The sequence below is a fragment of the Antechinus flavipes genome, chromosome 3, assembly GCF_016432865.1.
Source record: "Antechinus flavipes isolate AdamAnt ecotype Samford, QLD, Australia chromosome 3, AdamAnt_v2, whole genome shotgun sequence".
NCBI classification, from domain to species: Eukaryota; Metazoa; Chordata; class Mammalia; order Dasyuromorphia; family Dasyuridae; genus Antechinus; species Antechinus flavipes.
In genome coordinates this window covers 452,120,253-452,137,192 of record NC_067400.1, presented here as the reverse complement: position 1 = coordinate 452,137,192, position 16,940 = coordinate 452,120,253, and the positions used below count along the sequence as shown (strand labels likewise).

General features: G+C 34.3%; 1 protein-coding gene across 7 annotated transcripts in view; it reads left to right on the top strand.

The window, feature by feature from the left end:
- FRY (FRY microtubule binding protein) overlaps positions 1-16,940 on the top strand; it is a 514,411-nt gene that overhangs the window by 316,805 nt on the left and 180,666 nt on the right. For all 7 annotated transcript variants that reach the window (XM_051986496.1, XM_051986491.1, XM_051986495.1 and 4 more), the window contains one exon: positions 10,822-10,961. In XM_051986496.1, coding sequence (XP_051842456.1) covers positions 10,822-10,961 — 140 coding nt within the window. The remainder of the gene's footprint in view (positions 1-10,821; positions 10,962-16,940) is intronic.

Below are 16,940 nucleotides of genomic sequence, written 5' to 3'. Positions count from 1 at the left end.
AAGTGCCTCCTATTGGCCAGGAACTGTACTGAGCCCTGGGGATACAAATACAAATAAAAACAAAGACAGTCTCTGCCCTCAAAGAGTTTACAATCTAACAGGAGACGACAAAAGGAAACCCAAAAGTGAAGAGAGAGTTATCTGATGGCAAATTCTGAACCAGCCAGAACCTAGTTTACTGGTGGAAAAGGGAGAGAAAAACTATGTTGAGACTCCTTTTTAAATAGAGCCCAGGACTCCACCCTCCAATTAAAGACTCCGATCCAAGGTTAGTGGGTTCTGACGAGATGTGAGTACCAAGGCTGATTCAGTCCTGCAGTATAATGAGATTTTCCAGTGATAAACTTCCTGGGGAAGAAAAGCATAATGCAAGTTCCAAAGAAGTTCAAAGTAGAACTGGTGGAAAATAAGTGGTGGACTCAAGGTGTAAATATAGAGAGACAAACAGAGATACATAGCTATAGCTATATATTTATACAGCACATATAGTTGGACATGACCAATGTGGGAATTTGTTTTGCTAGTGTAAAAGGGATATGGAGTATGTGCCAGAGACCATTATACTTTATGCATATTTGTTAGATGGTTTTGTTTTTCTTTTCCTTTTTTCTTTCTTTGTTTCTTTTTACCAATGGGGATAGGCGGGAAGAAAAAAAATCAATGGCTATTAATTGAAAAATTAAAATTTAAGTTACTGGTAACCTGTGGGCATGCTGTTTCAATGTTGTCACATATTAACATAAAAAACATATTTTTTTTAGATATTTAGATTGGTATCAAATTGTCTCTGCAGTCGCCACATATATGCCTTATGATGTTGGCAGAACCTAAATACTGCAGGGATAAATTAGAATACACTCACTTTATTTGCAGAATTATATTTACAAATACAAGAGCAGAGCTGAACCCATAGCTATATCTTCAGATTATCTACCATTCTTTTTTTCATTAAAGGTATATTTTTCTAGTATTCAACCCTTATTGCCCTTTTCTTTATGAATACAAGATGGTCTTCAACCTGCAACAGAAAAGTTACTTTGATGACTTTGATGAGAGGTGATAGCTTACAGGCCCGGTACATCTAATTACTTTTATTTTTAATATTATCATTATTAAGTCTTTTTGCAGTGCTTTAAGATTTGCAAAGTTCTTTACAAATATCTCATTTTATCCTCACATATCTCACATTTTATCCTTCTTGTCTCCATTTTATAGATGAGGAAACTCGGGGAGATTGAGGTTTAGTGACTTGCTTAGGTTCACAGAACTAGTAAATGTCCACGTACAAATTTGAACTCAGATATTGCTGACTTCAGGTCCAGCATTCCATCCATTTCCCACTTAACTGGAAGGATTTCTACCAAGGTCTCTCTACTCCTCCAAGTTACATGAGTGGAATGCTTGGGTCCTTGGCCTGAATTCTTCAGTGATGAAACTCAGCAATGCAGAAAAAAGCCAGGAATTTTACAGGGAATTTTTTGGCATCTCTAACAATCTCCTTGATTTCTTACCTCTGGTGTCAGAGGCAGGGGGACTTCCAGGGATTGGCTAGTGAGAATCTATGGACCGTAACATAGGCTTAGATATTTCTAGCATGAATTTTGGCATAAATAGAATAATTCTAGAAAATGGGCACAGACTGGCATGCCAGGCAGGAAGAGTCATGTGTCGAGCAGAGACAATCTGTCACCTATAAGCCTTATGACTCTTCAGAGAGCCTCCAGAATGGAGATTTTTCAGATTGTCACAACTGTTTTCCTGCCTTTCTTTTTAAAAGATATCGAACAACACTATCGGGTCTTTTCTTGATGACTCAGGATTATCATTACGAACATCATTTATTGCTCTGGGTTGAAATACTGTGATGCTCTTGGGAGCTATTAAAGTCTATATAGCTGTTGGCCCCTGTGGTAAATAATCTCAGGCTGCTGTATTTTTATAGTTTTGTGCCTGTTTTTTATAGGTCTTTCTTCAGCTTTAGTGTTAGCCATCATTTTTCAGTGCTGTAAAAGTGTCTATCTCTAAGGGCACCTTCCTTCTTCCTCTCCACCCAACCCCCACTATCATCACTAATTTGCTGCTTCTAATCTTCTGGAGGCTGAGAAAACAGATAACCAAGCTTGTTAGAATTGCTTATAAAATGAGGTTACTGATATCAAATCAAGTCTGTAAATATTTATTAAGGATCTGCTATGTAAAGGTCACTGAGCCAGGTGTTGGGAAGGATACAGAGAATTGTAAAATAGTCCCTGTCCCCAAGATGCTTCTAGCCTATTTGGGGAAACAAGAGACAAGGTCATGAGAGTAAATAACAATGGAACCTTTAATTAACAGTTCAAGATTACAAAAGGAGAGATGCCACAAGGAAGTATGTGATTAATTGCCCACTGAAAGTGTAGACAGCTAGATGCTATAATAATTCAGGAGGAGAGAATTCATCAAGCTAAGGCAGTTTGAGGGCTGCTTTGTAGTAAAGGTGTTCGTAGAATTTGTACAGATATTCACCTTTGCTCTGCACTTCATTTGGTTCTTCATACAACCACCAAAACAATCTTTCTTACAGTGAAATGTGGCCATGTCACTCCCTTTCCTCAAAAACCATCAGTGGCTCAGACTTTCAGAATCTCATAATTAGAAGGGAAGCTGAAGACCACATAGAACAATGATGTCAAACTCAAATAGGAAGAGGGAGGCCACTAAATTTACATAAGGATCTCTGTGGGTCACATGTTGTTGCTCAGTCCTTTTTCAGTCATGTCTGATTCTTCATGAGTCTATTTGAGATTTTCTTAGCAAAAATATTGGAGTGGTTTGTCATTTCCTTCTCCAGCTCATTTTACAGATGAGGAAACTGAGGCAAACAGGATTAAGTGACTTGTCCAGAGTCATACAATGAGTTAAATGTCTGAGGCTGGTTTTGAACTCAGGAAGATGAGTTTTCCTAAATTCAGGCCTGGTGATCTTGTGCACTTAGTGGCTCTGTGTGCCACATACTGAATCAGAAAATCACATCTTAACTTGCTATTTATTTTTACTTAGTTTGTTCATCATTTCCCAGTTATATTTTAGTCTAGTTTAGGCTACACATTTGACACTACTGATCCAATCCAGTCTCTGAAGAAGAATCTCTCCATAGCACACTCTGCAAGTGACTTGATAATCTTCAGAAAGAGAGATCTCACTGCCTCTCCAGGGGTCAGTCCCCTCTCTTTCTAGTCTGAGTTGGCTGCTCTCCCTGGCTTCATTCTTGGAACAGGAAGCCTTTCCCAGATTAAGCTCATTCCCTCCAATCTCATCACCATGCTGCTGATTCAAGCCTTCATTGGGACCACTTTCCTCAGTCTCCCTCTCTTCTGATTTGAGGGTGGAATACTAAACTCCTCCCAGTGCCTTCCTTATAAAGGAAGAATGAAGAAAGGAGAATGGAAACAGTACTTTGGGGATCGCTCCATTCTACATCTGCTACTCTGTTTGGTTTCAACTACATGGAACAAGAACCTGCTGGCTTTCCCCTTTCCTCTTCTGTCTTTTTTTATGTGTTGTCCTTTTCCACCAAATTATAAGTTCTTTGAGGATAGGGACTGTCTTTCTTTTTATTAATTGTATTCCTAACAGTTAGCACAGGCAGTGAGATGGTACAATGGATAAAGAATCCAGTTTGGAGTCAGGAAGACTCATCTTTAGGAATTCATATCTGGCCTCAGATACCAGCTGTATGATCCTGGGCAACTCACTTCTCTCTACCTTAGTTTCCTCAACTGTAAAATGAGCTGGAGAAGGAAAAGGCAAACCATCCTGGTATTTTTGCCAAAAAAAAAACCAACAACAACAACAACAACACATGGAGTCACAAAAGTGAATGTGACCTTGGATTTTATTAAGACAGACAACTTCCAGGAATAAGGAATGGATAAGTCCATTGTACTCTGCCATGGTCAGACCACATCTGGAGTATTTTCTTAAGTTCTTGTCACGACATATTTGGGAGACTATTGATAAGTTAGAGTAAATCCAAAAAAAAGTCAACCAGAATGGTTAGTATCATTTAAGAATGGGATGAAGGAATTGATGATGTTTAGCCTAGTAAAGACTCTGGAAACAACTTCAAGTACTTGAAAAGCTGTTATATGAAAAATGGAAAAGGCTTGACTGATAGGCTCCAGTGGACAGAACTAAGGGAAAAAAAAGAAGAAGATTCAAAGAGCCTGACTTAGGCTCAACATAAGGAAAAAACTTCTTAATAGGATGGACTTCCTCAGGAAGTAGTAAAACTCTTTTGTTAGAACTTTTCAAGACTGCATGATTATTTTCTAGACATTCATGTTAGAATGAGGATTTGTTTTTAATATAGTTTAGAGTAGTTGGTAACTACAATCCATTTCAACACTGAAACTCTATGATTCCGTTGCCCAGTTTATGTTCATTTTGGGTGAATATTTCATTTTTAATGTATGGAATTATATCTGCCTACCTAACCTCTGTACCTGAGCAATCAAGGAAAAACAAAGGATCAAAGACCACTTAATTCTGTGTCTGCTGTTTTTCCGTGTGCCATAAAAGTTTGTATTTCCAAAGTGTTTGATTTGTGGCCATGTCAGGAGTTAATACTTAAACATCCTTAAAATTTCATTTAGTAATATCTTGTTCAGTAGAGAAAGAGCATTGTTTTCTAGAAAATAGGAATATTTTGGGAGAAATAATGTGAAAATTCTTGTTTTAGCTTTACCATGAATGATGTAATCTTATTGAACTTCCTTTCAATATCTACTCTTTGGTCTCTGTATTTATATTAGGAAATTGTCATCTTTCCTGGGTACTATGTGGCAAACCTTTTGAGAAAAAAATGATACATCTTGATAGTATTTTACGTGTCTGTTGCAATATGAGATCACTGTGACCTGTGAAGTTTCTCAATATGTATCCCATGATTTCCACAACATTTATTTGATATTTTTGCTCACTTCTGTTCAATTTCATTTCAGATAATTTATTTTCCACTTTTACTTGTATGAACCTCATTTTTCCTAATTCCTTGATAAATCTATTTATTCCCCCTCTACTCAGGAAGTACATGGCAAAAAATAATATTCCCAGATGTGAATTCATAAAGTTAGAGTAAAAGTTTTTGACAAGAAAGAAGTTATGGGTTGTAAAGGAATAATCATGTTCCTGGTGGTGAAGATAATTTACTTCTTCCTGTGCAGCCTATATTTTTGACTCATATTTTTACTATAGGAACAGATTCCAAATGTAAAATAGCATGACATATGCAACAATAGTGAAAGCTACCTGCCATAGGGTGTATAGCCAGGGCAAGAGGGGAAATTAAACCAAAATTCAGTAGAACTGCATTAAAAGTACATTTCAATGCACCATTCAGATTAGATCAGCCTCAGCAATATAAAATATAGAATGTCTCCTAAGAGTAATTATTAAAATAGCTATGTGTGAATTTTTTTCCTTCTTTCATTTAGCCAGAATAAGATGTTTATGAAAAATTTATGTCATAGTAACAGCATGAAGAAAAGTTTCATTTAGCGCATTTATACATATTATGCCAAAAGAAATATTAAGAAAACATTTACATAAGGTACATGGAAGGCCCTGTGCACACCAGGATTACAGCTCTGTGCTTTCTGCAGCCCTTATATCCTTAAGCTGTATGAGCCCCAGCTCATTTCTGATGGAAGGACATGACATTCAAGTGCAACAAGGACAGATTTGTCTGTTAGCCCACTCTCTTTCAGCCAGCTGCAGTACAGAGCAAGAATTCATCTCACCATTGGCTTTTCTTCCAGTAAATGAAAAAGTGGAGCACCCAACAGGGTGGCTAGACCTTCCTCCCTTCCTGTGCTGAGGGAGCCAGGTTTTTTGCAAATTCCACCCTTCCTTCCTGACTGGACTTAAAAAAGAGCAGTGACAGACTTTTTTTTTTTAAAGCTCACAGACAACCACTCTATGTTGACCTTTTATGCCTGCTCAAGGCAGCTTCTGTAAATTTGCCAAGAAAAGTAGGCCAGGTAGATCCAATACCAAGAATTACTTAAGGGTGACTTTTTAAGGGTGACCAAAATGATTCTAGCTGAGGCTTCATGATGAGTGTTGACATACGTAAAGAGAAGTGTACAGTAACACCTCAGGGAAGTAACTGTCTGCACATCACTGAATAGTTTCTTCAGAGTTGTCTAAGTGTCAAAAGAGCATTTTATTTTATTTATGGTGACAGTAGTGGATACTTGAAAAATAAAGTTTTTGAAAATACTTAGGTAGATTATATCCCAAGCTTTTGTGAGTTTCTAAAACTCAATAGCATAAACTTTTAGATCATTATTTTAGAGACAGAGACAGACAGACAGACAGAAGTAGGTAGTAGGTAGGTAGGTAGATAGATTTAAAATTTAAAATTCTGTCAAAACCTTTCAAAACATGAGGAGGACCATGTTGCTGTTGTTCTTTTTGTTTTTTTTAACTGATCCCTACAGCCTAAGTTCTACTAGGAATGGGGGGAATAATTTATCTTTCCACAAAAGCCTCTTAATATTGTAATTTCCTTCTGGTTTTGGAGTTATGAATTCAGCTGCTGTCATCCTTTTATTCTCATCAAAGAAGTCTTTTTGATGGGGAGGAGCAAGATTTTAGGATAATTCTTAGCCTTTTTCCTTTTTACTATTTATTTGAACCTAGAAGTCATTACATTAGTTTTTTTTTAATAAATCCACCCCAACAAAGTTTTTTTAATCATCCACACAGACCCTAGCTTATGCATGAATATTTTATTGTAAAATCATTCATGTATAGAGCAGAGGAAGCATTCAAGACCCAAGGCCCCTCCCCCTATGGGATCAACTGCCTTTTGTTTGTTAGTTGAAAACATCTGGGGAGTATTTATCCAGACAGGTAATTTCGCCTATGCAGATGAACAGGTGTAGGACATTAATAAGATATTGGTGCCCTGGGATATCTATCTCATCCCTAAGGCAACTTATCATCCCTATGATGCTCCTAAGAGAACTGCTGCCATACAGGATTAGGAAAATACTGTCTTAGAATATATTGGAATTTAGAATGAATTTTCAAGTAGAAATTAAGCTATAGGTGGTAGACATAGTTGAAATAATGCTATTAGTATTATATTCAAGTGTTTTGTGGATTAAATAGATGTTTTGGGGTTGACCTGGGAAACCAACAATGTTTTTAACATTGTTTCTATTGAAAAATGCATTCTGAATATTTTCTGAGGAAATGAATTGGGAAATTCCTAAGTAAACATTTTTGTGTGATTTTGCACTACTACGGATTTGAGATATTCAGATGTCTGTGGTTATTCTGTAAAAACAAGTGGGGAATAAGTAGAATCTGCTCTTTAGGAAATTTTAGACTTAAATGACCAAACAGAAATAGGCTACTTCATAAAAAAGAATAATATTGAACTTTCTATATGGTCAATGTTTACTTTGTTCATACTTCATGTGAATGGGAGAAGATGCAAGAATACTGAACCTAAATTGAAAGGAATAAACCACACAAAATAGCACATATGTACACACACACACACACACACACACACACACACACACACACGACCCAAAAAGTTCAATTACAGATAATAGTGAAAAGAATCAAAATCATCAGTTCTCATAAACTGAACAAGTCACATTGGCTCTTATTATTCTTCTGTTTTCTCTTTAAAATATAACCATAATGCCTACCCCTGTCTTATGGGAGGAATACTAAGTTGGCTTTGTGATCTCAGTAACTGAAGAGTTTCTTCCAACAATGCAAGTTGCAATCACCTATAGTCGTCCATCCTCCAAACTCTGTGTGTACTATCCTACTGTTCCCAATTAGGATCTTATCAATGAAGATCTCACTTCTATCTCATAGTGATAAAACAGAATCCACAGACTAGGCACATTTGGGCCATAGTCCCAAAGTAGTTCTAGAGTTCATTGTTTCCCCCTTCTTCATTTTAAAGTTCCCATGTCAGTCATTAAAGATTAAATGCTGTGAAACTAGACACTGCAGCCATTTTTACCCAGAGTAAGTGCCTATATTCCATGTTTCTCTCACAGTTATTTTTAGATTTTTTGTCCTTTTTAATTAGCAGGTATTCACACCTTATCACGCTATCATATAATTCCTTGACAATGTTCTTTACTTCTACTTTGTTTTGGAGTTCTTTGTTCTAGTTTGGCAACACAAAAACCAACTGTGAAAACCCAAGCCCAAAATAATATTCCTTTTTCTAAACTCTATTAGCATACTTGTATAATCCAAAACTTATTCTTAAATATTGTCTCTTTCATTTTATATAACTATATAAATGTTAGCTATTATTATTATTAACTTAAAACATTATTATTGGATTAATTATTAATTAATAGCTAATAATAATGTGTGATTAGCTCTGTTTTCATATTCCATCTTCTCAATTTGATTGTAAATTTCTTAAGGATAGAGATCATGATTCATATTTGTTAGTATTTGTGGATTAATTTAAATGGTTTGTAAGACATACTTTTTGAAAGAAAAGCACTTCAAAATGGCAGAATATTTTTCATATATTCAAGGTAAAGGACTCCTTTGTTGACAGTATTGTCAACAGTATTGAAATACTGTCAATAGAGAGGCCTACTGCCTTCCCAGATCATGTATTCTGAAGTAAAGGAGAATTTGATTACTATTTGAAGTAATGTCTGGTGATTCACATGGACATAAAACGATACTGCCAGAAGAAATGTATAAAACTCTGCTAATAGATTATGAACTCTTGAGCAAAATATGGGTGACCTGAAGAACACAGATGATATTTTCATTACTATTGCTTATTGAAAGCAAAGGTTTCAGAAGAAAAGAGCAAATTTCTGGTAGTGAATTCCTCATTGATGATGATAATGATAATAACAATAATAATAACTAAATGCTAATAAAAATTTATACAACTATCTAAAATTAAAGAAACAGTTTATGAAAATGAGTTTTGGATTTTTTTTTACTATGGTTCCAAACATAGGTTCTTGGCCAGAGATGAAATATAAAGTAGACTACCACATCTCATACTTAAATGGGAAAAAGGTGGAACTGCTCAGCTCTCAATTTGTTTCTTCCTTGGAAGAATATTCTCTAGAGAAAAAGAAGAGTACAAAAATGATTAATTATATAGAGAAAGGTAGAGAATATGAGCACCTAATTGCCCTTAATGAGTTTGAAGTCACAAGTCCAGACAATTTACATCCAAAAGAACTGGCAGATCTGATGATGTAGAATCAGTGGTGGTGATCAAAGGATCATATAGGATCACAGACTTAGACATAGAACGTCATGTAATCCAAAAACCTAATTTTAAAGATGAGAGAAATGAATATCAGAGAGGGTGAGTTGCTTTTTTCTCCATTTGGGTATATTTGTCCTATGTAATTTATATATAATATACATCACACATATATATTATATTATAATCATATATTACATTATCAAAATCATATATTATATCATGATCACATATAATTATATAATATAATGTTAGAAAGGTTGTTTAATATCTTTGCTGATTATCTTTGGTAATTTATCATAGAGAAGGAGAAAAAAGCCAAACCAAAAATAGTTTATATTCATGTTTGTGTTCCTAACCTAATGAGACAGGGAATCATGTTTTCCAGCCTCTGGACCATGCCCTGGAATCAATCTAGAGCAATTTTTTCCTAGTCAGTAAAAATTTTTACTACCAAAGTTCTTACTTCTTGACACCTATTAAATTTTAAAACTGAGTCCTCTTCTTTCATGCTTAGACATCCTTCTCTAGTATTCTTAGTCCTAGAGTGCAGAGTGTAAATTTGAAGGAAAAAAAAAAAAAAAACAGGGAGAAAGGAAGGGCAGAGGCTGTGGGTTACCACAAACCAGGCCTAAACTTTAGAGTGAAACCAGTTAGTTAAGCTATTAAAGAACAAGAATCATTCTATTAGGTGAACATGGTACTAATTAGAATCAGACAAGTTCTTATGTTTTGTTGTTTTTGCAGTATTGTATGATGGTACTATTTTGCTGAATTGCCAACCCTTAACAGAAGTATAAGCCTCACTAAAATACACCAGTGCCTGGTTCAGATTAGGGACCTAATATGTCTTTGTGGATTGATGGATAACTTTACTTTACCTGAGCCACTTAGCCAGATACTAAAATTGAAAAAAAAGGCATTTGTTTTCCTAATATAGGTTAGTCTTGGGTGATCCTCAATTATTAGTGTCCGCTCCAAAAAAAAAAATGTTAGTTTGTATTTATTTTATCTGTGTATGTATTGTTTTCCACCAACAGGATATAAGCATTTATGAAACTTTATTTCTTTTGATTTTGTATCCTCATGATTTAACATAGTGCTTAGCACATAAAAAATGCTCTATAAATTCAATTGAATAAAAATCTTTGAAACCATTGACTGAAGGGGGATTTTCAAGATAAAGGAAGACACTTATGTTTGCATAAACAATTGTTAGGTTTATTCTTTTGCTGAGAACTTTACCAGTACAAGTTTTGGTTGGTTCATGAATAATCTGTTTGCAATTAAAGTCTAATTTCTAGAATGAGTGGTATTAGTATCAAAGTAATTAACATTATTAAAGTAAAAATTTGTTAGAACATAAAGGGAATTGTTAATATTGATGGTTTGGGGCTCTTAGGAATGTAGTCATAAAATGAACATGATTGGTAAAAAAGGAAAATTACTCAACAAATATACTTGAATATGCTTTTTTAAAATGAAGTGTTTCTCATAGATGGCAGTAATATGAGAATATTTAAGCTAATAGTTTGTTCTCCTTCCTGTAGGTAATAAGCTCAATGAGCTCCCTTTCAGAATACTGCCTGCCTTCCATTCTGCGAACGTTGTTTGACTGGTATAAGAGACAAAATGGCATTGAGGATGAATCTCATGAATATAGACCCAGGACAAGCACTAAATCCAAAAGGTAGTTATATTTTCTTGCTGTGAAACCATAGTTTTATGTTCAGGAGATGAATACAATGGGCTTAATAATACTGATAAAGGCAGAATGAAAATCGTGAAAGATGCTAGAAAATCCTGATCTGATTGGAGTATTTGTCCATGTATGCTCCTTTTATATTGATCATAGCTTTCTGATGCCAGATTTGTGTCTTTTATCTGTTCCGTCTAATTATCAGCATATTGTAAACATTTACACTGAATAAAAATTCACATTCTTGTATACTTTGATTTCTTTAAAAAATAAATACATCCATTAAATCTGCCTACCTCTTACCTCTGCCCCACTATCCAAACATTCCTTTCATATACCAAATAATTGCTTTTAAAAGATGCAGTACACTGACATTAAACAACCTAAATAATTATTTTATATTTATACTGAGTCTTGCTGTCTGAAACTGCTATTGCTGAATACTTGGAAAGTGAACAGCTGGTTTAAGAGATGATATTGGAGAAGGGCATATGGATTTCTAGAGCAAACTATAGCTATGAGGATAAGGGATAAAATTAATGAGGGTCAAGGACAATATATATGGCTAGAGACTCACATCTCTGATCAACAGTGTTTATAAATCAAAATTGGTGAGGGAAATTCCTATATCTGCCCAGGCACATATATCTTATACACTTATATTAGCTGTCAAATACCCCTAGAGAATAGCAAATAAGACATAGAAGCCTTATTTAAGAGACCAAGCAATTCACCGAATATAAAATCACAGAAGAAAGAAATATTTATATTCATTCTTTCAGTTTCCATACACAAAGCATGGGAAAGAAACAAGAAAGAGAAGATCCTGGGACCTAAAATTGAAAATGAAAGAGGCCAAAAAGAAATGGAATGAAAAATTTAAAAAAGGAAACTCAACTTGGGATAAATATGAAAAATTGGCACAGCCCCTAATTCCTAATCTTAAAGGCTAGAAATAGTTGAAAATCATCATAAATGCTATGGACTTTGTTAGCTCTTTTGGAGAAAAGAGAAAGACCAAAAGAAAGAGATTTTAAAGACTCTTTGAGTAGATAGTAATGGATAGCTAAGAGAGAATAGAACTAGGCTGTTTTTCTTCCCGGGTTATTTATACCTTCTGAATCCAATTCTCCCTATGCAACAAGAGAACTGTTCGGTTCTGCAAACATATATTGTATCTAGGATATACTGCAACATATCCAACATATAAAGCTTGCCATCTAGGGGAGGGGGTGGAGGGAGGGAGGGAAAAAAATTGGAACAGAAACGAGTGTCAATATAAAGTAATTATTAAATAAAAATTTAAAAAATAAAAAAAAGAGAATAGAACTAGGCAAAACTTATTTGATTCTCTTCTTAATCAAGGAGAATGATTTTTCAGGTTGGGAAATAGAGAACCAGGAATAGTTAGGAAGAATAGAAGAAATTGACATTCAAGAACAGAAGAACACTGCAACTCACTGAAAGAATTCAAATCACCATATCTAGATGAACTATGTTCCTAATCACTGGAGGAATATATGGATCCCTGAATTGATGTTCTGAGTGCTTGGGGAAAAAAAACCCTGAAGAATAGAAGGGATGCTTCAGGATAACTGTCCTGATACTCCAAGGTGAAAGAAGGTAGATTCTGAAAGCTGTAGGCCAGCAAGCTTCACTAGGATTACAATATTAGGCAAATTATGATACGATATATGTGGATTTCAGGAAGATATTGAAAGATTTCTCTTTTTCGAAGGATGGAATAATATGGATTGGTTATAACCCATTCAAGTTTATTAGGAACTAATGAACAGCCATATTTACAGAGTAGTAATTCAAGAATAGAGTGGGTTCCCTGGCAAAGTATCCTAGGATCTTGTTTTGACCGTTTTCTGTTCAACATTAAAAGTAACCAAGACAAATGGCACGGATAGCATGCTTATTAATCACAGCAGGACTTGAAAGGTATATGCTAGTATATGCTGAATTACAATCTCAGTATCCAAAAGAATCTCAATAAGTTAAAATAACAGACCAAATTCACTAAAAAGAAACTCAATAAGGATGAATATAAATTATACACTAGGGTTCAAGAAACCAACTGCCTAAATACTGGATGGGAAAGGCATGGCTGATAGTAATTCTTGTGAAAATAAATTTTAAAAAAACTCAATATTTAATACTGGTACAGTAATCAAAAATAACAGATCAGACATTAAAATATCATGATTAGGAGCATAGACTCCAAAAGGATCTTTCTAAGATCAGACCACTTCTAAAGTACTGCTAGATACTGATTAGTTTAAAAAAAAAAAAAAGAGTCCCATGAAATGGTCGTAAATATTCTAATTCATACCATTCAAAATTAAGATTGTGAAAAATAAGCAAACTCATCTCACTTCTGTGGAAATATGCTGTGTTAATTTCAATAATGTAAAAACTTAACAGAATTCATTATTTGCACTAATCCGGATCTAGTTTACTTCAGTTCTGGTTCCCACCATTTAAGAAAACCAAATTGGAATATGTACCAAAGAAAGAGAGTAGGCATAATTATGGAAATTAAAACAATGCCACAGAAGGAATGATATTTTCCCTGGCAATAGAAATGGACAGATTGAAATCTTCAAAAATTTTAATGGTTTTCATGTGAAAAATGAAATAGACTTATTCTATTTGGCCTCAGAAGGCAAAACTAAGAATTATAGAGAAGTAAATGTAGCCTTACTGTTAGGAAATGCTTCATAAAGCTAAGATTTGGAGCTGTCCAAAATTGCAGTAGTTTGCCAAGTCATAGAATTGTCATAGACCTTGAACTGAAAGAGACTTGAGAGATCATGTAGTTTAGTCTCGTCATTTTTATATGGGAGAACTGAGGCACATTGGGATATTAAATGACTTCCCCAAGACCATGCAAGTAAAATGTATCAGATCTGAGATTTGAACCCAGGTTCTCTGACCTGAACACCCATATTCTTTCTATTTGCCTGGCCTCAGGAAGTAGTTTGCTCCTATTGGAGTTCTTTCAGAAATCTTTCAGTCTTTTTTAGGAATGCTATTGGGGATATTCCTGCTCTGGTCCTGAATAGAACAGGTGATTTTAGAGTTTCCATTCAGTTTAATGATTCTTTTGCTGTAATCTGCAGAATAAATCTTGAAATTCATCATGATGGGGAAGAAAGAGTATTGAACTAGAGACCTGAAATCTAGTCTCTTTTTGAAGACAAAGTATTTAGATATCCTCTGGAAGGTTTGAAAATTATTCCTCCCAGCCTTGAAAAAATGAACCATGGAGTGTCCTCTCTATCACAGTGTTGAAGATATAACACATACAACTTAATTTATCTCAAAATAAGTATCTGTTATAGAAAATAGAATTTACTGGTATTAATCCAAAATGTGTGTGTTTATAAAAAGTGGTATTTTAGAAATGCACCTGCAACTCTTCTTATGTATTGAAGTGGGTAAGAAATGAATCTGGGTTCTCAAAAGCTTTGCCAGCAAAGTTCAGTCTTTGGCAGATTCCACTAAGCTGGAATGGTCTCAAGTATGGGCTTAGTGATGGAATGCATTTCTATTGCCTCAGGATCAGCCTAGCTAAACACAAGAGTCTCATCACTAGGTTGATAGATTTTTTTTAAACATAACAACTCTCTAAGAGAAGGGTTCTAACTTTTTTATATCAAATTTCCCTTTAGCGATCTGGTGAAGCCTATGGATTACTTATCAAAAGAATTTTTTAATGCAGAAAATAAAATAAGTAGGATTACACAAAAATGAATTTTTGAATAAACCCCAGGTTAAAATCTCTTGCTCTAAAATCACTGGCTAAGTTGTGATGTTATGATCTGTTAAGGAAGATGACCTTCATAAGTCATAATAATAATAATAGCAATAATATTAAGAATAGTTAATATTATATGCCTTAAAGTTCATAAAGTGCTTTCCATATCTCACAACAACTCTATAAGGGAAATACTATTATCATCTAAATTCCATATGTAGTGAAACTGAGAATGAAAAAGTTAAAGTAACAAAATAACCCATTAAAAGACTGTTGCCATCATTTGAACAAGAAGAGATGAAATCTTGAATAAGGTGATTGTGGTAAGAGACTGTCAATAGTGCTTGACAACTGATTGGATAGTTGGAGTTTAAAAGAAGATATGAGCCAAGACTAACTCCAAGGATATGACTAGAAAATTTTGGACACTAGAACCATCTTATTGTAGTATTTGATAAACTCAAAGATCCAAGCTTTAGGAACAAAAACTTACTGTTTGATCAAAATTGCTGAGAAAAGTGGAAAGCAATTTGGCAGAAATTAGGTATAAACTAACATCTCACACCATACCAAGATACAACCAAAATATATACATGACTTAGACATAAAGAGCGATATCATAAGCAAATTAGGGGAGCATGGAAATTTTTACTTGTCAGATCTATGGATAAAGGAAAAAATTGTGACTAAACAAAAAAGAGTGAAGACTACAGGAAATAAAATGGATTGTTTTGATTACAATAAATTAAAAAGGGCAAAACAAATCAATGCAGCCAATATTAAAAGAAAACAGGACTCAGGAGACTGGGAAAATATTTTTAACAAAATCTAACAAAATCAATGCAATCAATATTGAAGGAAAACAGGAGACTGGAAAAATATTTTTGCAGCAAGTTTCTCTGATAAGGACCTCATTTCTCAAATATACAAATTGAGTTAAATTTCTAAAAATATGAGTCATTCCCAAATTGATAAATGGTCAAAAAATATGAACAAACAGTTTACAGAAGATATCAAAGCAACCCATAGTCATACAAATTAGTTCTAAGCCACTATTGATTAGAAAAATACAAATTAAAGTAGCTCTGAGGTAAGATTGTCTAATATGAGAGAAAAGGGAAAAAAGGCAAATGTTGTTGAACATGTCGAAAAATTGGGACATTGATGCACTGTTGGTGGAGTTATGAACTGAACAATGCTCAAAGGGCTACAAAACTGCATAACCTCTGATCCAGCAATGTCACCACTATGTCTATATCTTAAACAGATCAGAGAGGAAAAAAAGGGGAAAGATGTACATATAAAAAATGTTCATGACATCTCTTTTTGTGATAGCATAATTGAAGGAATACTTAGAAACTGAGGAATGGTTGAACAAGTTGTGACATACGGTTGTGATGAAATACGATTGCACTATAAGAAATGATAAGCAGGATGATTTCAGAAAAACCTGGGAAGACATACAAATGACGTAAAGTGAAGTAAGCAAAACTAGAAGAATATTGTATACAATAAAAGCAATATTGTAATGATGATCAACTATGAACAACCTAGCTATTCTGATCAATACAATGTTCCAAAACAATTCTGAAGAACTTAAGATGAAAAATGCTATCCATCTCCAGGAAAAAACTGAAAGAGTCTAAATATAGATTAAAACATTATTTTGTTTCTTGGTTTTTTGTCTGGGTTTCTTTTCTTTTTTTTTTTTTTTTTTTTGTATCATGGCTAATATGCAAATATGTTTTGCATGATTCCGTGAGTATTTGCTATCACTTTTTCTGACTTCTCCATTTCCCACCCCTCAATGGGACAGAGAATTCAGAACTCAATTTTTTAAAAAAATTAATGATAAAAATAATTTTTAAAAAAGAGAAATAGAGGAGAGTTATCATCATCTGTTTTGGCCTTAATCTCTTAAGTGATATAGATGAAATCATCTACTTCTCAATGAAGAAATAGCCACATGTTGTAGGTTTGGAATTGACAAGGACCCTCTAAAGTTTATCTGATCCAGTTTTCTCATTTAACACACAAGGAAATTGAGACTCAGAAAATTGAAACACAAAGAAATTAAGAAACTTTCCAAAGTCTTTGAGGTGGTGAATGTCACTGCCAAGATTTAAACCCAGAATCTTTCATCCATTATACAGCACTATTTCTATTGTGCCATTATACCTCTCTGAGGGGATATTGAAAGTTGG